The sequence below is a fragment of the Piliocolobus tephrosceles genome, chromosome 18, assembly GCF_002776525.5.
Source record: "Piliocolobus tephrosceles isolate RC106 chromosome 18, ASM277652v3, whole genome shotgun sequence".
In the NCBI taxonomy this organism is placed as follows: domain Eukaryota; kingdom Metazoa; phylum Chordata; class Mammalia; order Primates; family Cercopithecidae; genus Piliocolobus; species Piliocolobus tephrosceles.
The window spans coordinates 72,514,678-72,520,346 of NC_045451.1; the positions used below are offsets into that span (position 1 = coordinate 72,514,678).

General features: G+C 54.8%; 1 protein-coding gene across 2 annotated transcripts in view; it reads left to right on the top strand.

Annotated features, from left to right (window-relative positions):
* Positions 1-2,137, top strand: part of TUBB6 (tubulin beta 6 class V) — a 19,008-nt gene extending 16,871 nt beyond the window's left edge. Inside the window, exon 4 of one of the 2 annotated variants that reach the window (XM_023228450.3) lies at positions 612-2,137. In XM_023228450.3, coding sequence (XP_023084218.1) covers positions 612-1,675 — 1,064 coding nt within the window. In that variant the 3' untranslated portion in view covers positions 1,676-2,137. The remainder of the gene's footprint in view (positions 1-611) is intronic. The other variant, XM_023228452.3, reaches the window with a different exon arrangement.
* Positions 2,138-5,669: the final 3,532 nt, after the last annotated feature.

Below are 5,669 nucleotides of genomic sequence, written 5' to 3' on the forward strand. Positions count from 1 at the left end.
TTTATTTTATTTTATTTTTTTGAGACGGAGTCTCGCTCTGCCGCCCAGGCTGGAGTGCAGTGGCCGGATCTCAGCTCACTGCAAGCTCTGCCTCCCGGGTTCCCGCCATTCCCCTGCCTCAGCCTCCCGAGTAGCTGGGACTACAGGCGCCGCCACCTCGCCCGGCTAGTTTTTTGTATTTTTAGTAGAGACGGGGTTTCACCGTGTTAGCCAGGATGGTCTCGATCTCCTGACCTCGTGATCCGCCCGTCTCGGCCTCCCAAAGTGCTGGGATTACAGGCGTGAGCCACCGCGCCCGGCCTTATTTTTTTAACGTATACCTTTTGTTCCCTTTGAATTCTACCCTGTGCATGAAGTAACCTATTTAACATGGACCGACCGGTCCAAATGTATACACATCTTTAAAACTGATCGGCAGCCACTCTGACTTGCCTGAAAACGTCCCAGTGCACCTGCCCCGCTGCCCCGTCGGTGGGGGCCCGTTTCCCCGGCCCCTCCCTCCGGCCAACAGCACACCACGGAATCGCCCCACGCCCTCCTTGTCGGTGCCCGGGCACGGGGGCGGCGCGGTCCCTCCCTGTCTAAACGGCCCGGGGCTCTCTCTGTTGCAGGCCAGACGGGCGCGGGGAACAACTGGGCGAAGGGGCACTACACGGAGGGCGCGGAGCTGGTGGACGCGGTGCTGGACGTGGTGCGCAAGGAGTGCGAGCGCTGCGACTGCCTGCAGGGCTTCCAGCTGACGCACTCGCTGGGCGGCGGCACGGGCTCGGGCATGGGCACGCTGCTCATCAGCAAGATCCGCGAGGAGTTCCCGGACCGCATCATGAACACCTTCAGCGTCATGCCCTCGCCCAAGGTGTCGGACACGGTGGTGGAGCCCTACAACGCCACGCTGTCGGTGCACCAGCTGGTGGAGAACACGGACGAGACCTACTGCATCGACAACGAGGCGCTCTACGACATCTGCTTCCGCACGCTCAAGCTGGGCACCCCCACCTACGGCGACCTCAACCACCTGGTGTCGGCCACCATGAGCGGCGTCACCACCTCGCTGCGCTTCCCGGGCCAGCTCAACGCCGACCTGCGCAAGCTGGCGGTGAACATGGTGCCCTTCCCGCGCCTGCACTTCTTCATGCCCGGCTTCGCGCCCCTCACCAGCCGGGGCAGCCAGCAGTACCGCGCGCTGACCGTGCCCGAGCTCACCCAGCAGATGTTCGACGCCAGGAACATGATGGCCGCGTGCGACCCGCGCCGCGGCCGCTACCTGACCGTGGCCGCCGTGTTCCGCGGCCGCATGTCCATGAAGGAGGTGGACGAGCAGATGCTGGCCGTCCAGAGCAAGAACAGCAGCTCCTTCGTGGAGTGGATCCCCAACAACGTGAAGGTGGCCGTGTGCGACATCCCGCCCCGCGGCCTGAAGATGGCCGCGACCTTCATCGGCAACAGCACGGCCATCCAGGAGCTGTTCAAGCGCATCTCCGAGCAGTTCTCGGCCATGTTCCGGCGCAAGGCCTTCCTGCACTGGTTCACGGGCGAGGGCATGGACGAGATGGAGTTCACCGAGGCCGAGAGCAACATGAACGACCTGGTGTCCGAGTACCAGCAGTACCAGGACGCCACGGCCAATGACGGGGAGGACGCCTTTGAGGACGAGGAGGAGGAGATAGATGGATAGCCGGCCGCCAGCAGCCGCCCCAGCTCGGATCCTGCCACACGCAAGTACCTGCTTGAACCCTGGTGCCTCCTACCCCGTGGCCCTGGATGGTGCGCTGGTCCGTCGTGTTGGTGTCGGCCCCTCACGAATGCAGCCAAGTCCTGTAACGAGCCATCTGGAACAAAGACAACACTTTAAAACAGCAGAGAGTCACTTGCGGGTTCTACCCAGTCGGAAGATCACACCGTGGAGACTTTCTACTAGAGGACTTGAAAGAGAACTGAGGGGCCACGAAATGAACTTCACCTTCCATTAAGTGTTCAAGCATGTCTGAGAATTAGCAGGGGAGGAGTCAGAAACAGTTGTTCATCCTTTGTGATGAAGCCTGGAGTTGTGCCGTGTTGCCTTATATGAATATGCAGTATGGGACTTTGAGATAATTGATTCATAATAAATTACTAAACGTGTGTCTTCATCTCTCTAGCCATGTGCATAAATGACGTAAGTTACTTTGTATGGTTACAATGGCTACTCGGGTCACTGGTCTCTCCCTGGGGTGAACTCCTCCCCGCTTCACGAAAACAACAGAGGAAAGGGCTCTTCTTTCAATGTTTCAATGGAGGCTGTAAGCGGGGCAGCCAAAACTTGACAGCCGGAAGGCAACGTAGCACAAACAAAAGCCCCTCTTCCCATCGGCAGCCACCTTTCAGACTCCCACAGAATCCCAAGTCAGGTCCTGGGCTAGGGTTCCCCAACCTTCTAACCAGAGGAGCCACAGGAAAGGCCTTTTGGCCTCTAGACAAAGCCGGGGTGCTGGGTGGGAGCCGGGGTACCAACAGCCAGCCCTGTGTGGAAGGGATGGGCCCTTTTCCGCTGTGGCCCATCACACTTGATGGCTTCTACCGCCGGCCACGCCTCTGGAGTTTCCACAGACAGACTCCACGGGGCACGCATGGTGCCCTGCTAGTGCCTGGTACAGACCTCACTGTTGACAGTATTTCTGCTTTACTTCTTCCTGCCCTCTTGAAGCTGTGGACATGGGACTCGCTCTGAGTATAGCATGTCACCCCCGGGTGGAAGCATCATGTGCCAGTGCCAGCCCTTCTGCTTTGCCTCCCTTGTGGGCAGCCCCTCAATCCCTCCTGTCCACCCGTCTGGCTTCCTGAGTGACCATCCTGGGCAGAGCCCACTCTGAGCTGTGTCGGACAGGGAATGAGAGACAAGCTTTGTCATTCAGGGCCACTGAGGGTCAGGGTGCCCCACAGTACAACCACAACACCCTTGGTCTGTGATCCCAGGCCTTACATTCACCAGCGATTTTGTTAAGCCCCAGCCCTGGGAAGATGGAAACGTCATCACTGAACACAGCAGCATGACTTGAGGTGATTACAGACCATTCTGCAGAAATCTGAACTATTCTGAGACCACAGTAAAAATATATCTTACCAGCTCACCACCTACATCTGTCCTGAAAACATGTTCCGTGTGACCGTGGAGAGGAAAGATCCACGCGTGAGCAGGCCCCACGTGGTGGTGGCACAGGTGGCCACGGCTCCTCCTAGCACAGAGAGCCACTTGTGCAGGCTGAGCAGCGGCTCTAGGCCACGCTGGCAGCCGTCCCAGGGCCCAGAGCTTAAGGTGCCTCACCTCACCCAGAAACACGGGTGACACGGTGCTGTCTGGCTTTGTCACTCTTACTGTATCAAGCCTGACACACAGTGGGCCCCACTCATTCCCTGGGAGGCCTCACAGCCAAGGCCTGTGAGAGGACAGCCCACGCTGGCGCCACGTCTTGCAGTGGACGGGTAAGGAGTCGAGAGTGACTCCTACCTAATTGTCTACTGCCTGTGTGGTGAAAAGCACGCCCGGCACCCTCACAACTGTGTGAGCCTCAGCCTGGAAACCGTGCTTCACTGGGCACCTCCCAGAAACCTCAGCCTGGAAACCGTGCTTCACTGGACACCTCCCAGAAACACCCCATGAGGAAAGGAAGTGGCCAGTGTGGCCTGCCTGCAGGTGCAGAGGTCAAGCAGGGGACGCCTGTTGTCCTGGCGTGCTGAGCTATGGAGTCCCAACAGCTGCTTCCATGGCCTGCCAGGGGACAGGTGGGCATTTCAGGATGCTGGAAGGTAGCCATGGATGGAGCATGCATGGCCTGGGACCATGGCAGGGATGCCACTAGATTGGGTTAATTCTAAAGCCACTGTTCTGACATCAACACCACACAAGGCAGGCTGGAGTAATGTTAAAAAGCTGGAGTGCTGTTAAAACAGACTGCTAAAAACGTACATAGTTAAAAATGGCAGTGTCTCCTCCATGTCCAAATAGCAGCAATTGATAGAAGACTTAGCAAATCTTCCTCATGCCATCTTTTTTTAGGAATTATGATAATAGGTTTGCAACACTACAGACTCACTTTTCTGGATGCACATAGCCAATCCCTTCTAAGAGAGAATAGGAGCAGGTTACCATTCAGTCCACTCCTGAGATGTCCCCAGAGAGCCAGGGCCCAGGGGGCTCCAGCTTAGTTCCACTTTTCCTTCTCTGAAATCCAGGTGACGGCTCAGGTCAGCCTGCCAGGCCTGCTACAGTTATGCGTTAACTTCTAGACCCAGGAGGTGTGGTCAACATCTGGCCATGGCTGGCCTCTTGAGGACCTGCACTGGGTGGTTATCATGAATTCAGGCCATGACCAACCCCTCAGGACCCATGTACTTTATATCCAGAGCTCAGTGCATCTTTGCAAGACATATAACTCTGGAAGGTTCCAACCTCCTGTGGGAGCCGATGAGAACCAGCGAGGCTGAGATTTTGAAGGACTCTCCTCTAAAAAGCAAGAGAATTTAATTTCTTGCCATTATGTTTTCTAAAAATATCCAGAGCATAAACAGGGACCCTTTATGTGTTCTGAAACAAAGTAGAGTGTGGACATTTTATTATGTAAAGAAGCCATATTTACATAATACATTCACAGTTTTAAGTATGTTACAGCTCCTGTAGAAAACCATTCCATTAAGACAGCAACAGGTGATCTGGATTGAATCTTTAAAATATTAAGTCAAATTAAAATGTTCTTATCAGGACTCCAACTTAATTTCACAGCCCATCTGCACAGGGGAACTGAGGAGAAACAGGAATGAAGAGTGGGCGACAAAGAGAAAGCATCTTCCCACACGCTAAGAGTCCAGCGCGACGACCCTGCCGCCCGGTCAGCGGCCCCACTTGGTGCCACAGGGTCCAGCCTCGGCCACTCTGGGCTCAACCTTTCAGCCCATCTGGGAGCCCAGTGAGGCTGTGGGACAGTGTGCATTTCCCTCAAGGCCTCCGGAAAGTCACCTGCCACCCACTGTGACCTCCGAGGCTGAAAGGACTAAGGACTTCTCTCCCCATCGTTTCAGCTGGGCCAGTGGCTGGCTCCAGTCAGCACAGCCTTTCCATTCTTCTGAAGGCCACAGCCGGAATAATGCACCCGCTGAAACCACAGCGGGCAGACTGAGATGGCCTCCCTCTGGGTGTCTAGTTGGCAACTTTCTCACCCGGGGGCTCCTCTTTCTCCTTTTCCCGCTCCTTGTTCCAGTCCTTAAGGCCTTCTGGAAGCGAGGTGTCCTCGTCCAAGCTGCCAGTGCCTTCCACAAATTCTTCATAGGTAGATTTTTCCGCAAATGGTCTGGGGCCCAAAAGCTCAACCATATCATTCTTATCTAATACTTCTTTTTCTAACAACAGAAGAGCAACCTGAAATATGAACAATTTCCATTAAATACAGTTACTCAGCAAAGTCTATTCAGAAATAATTTATTAAAATGAGTGACCCCATTCCACAAAAGGATTTAAGACCAAAAAAGGATTTAAGATATACATAAGGTTGCATAGTTTTAGAGTAAGATGTGCAAAATATCTTTTATTTATTTATTTATTTTATTTTTATTTTTTGAGACGGAGTCTCGCTCTGTCGCCCAGCCTGGAGTACAGTGGCCGGATCTCAGCTCACTGCAAGCTCCGCCTCCCGGGTTTA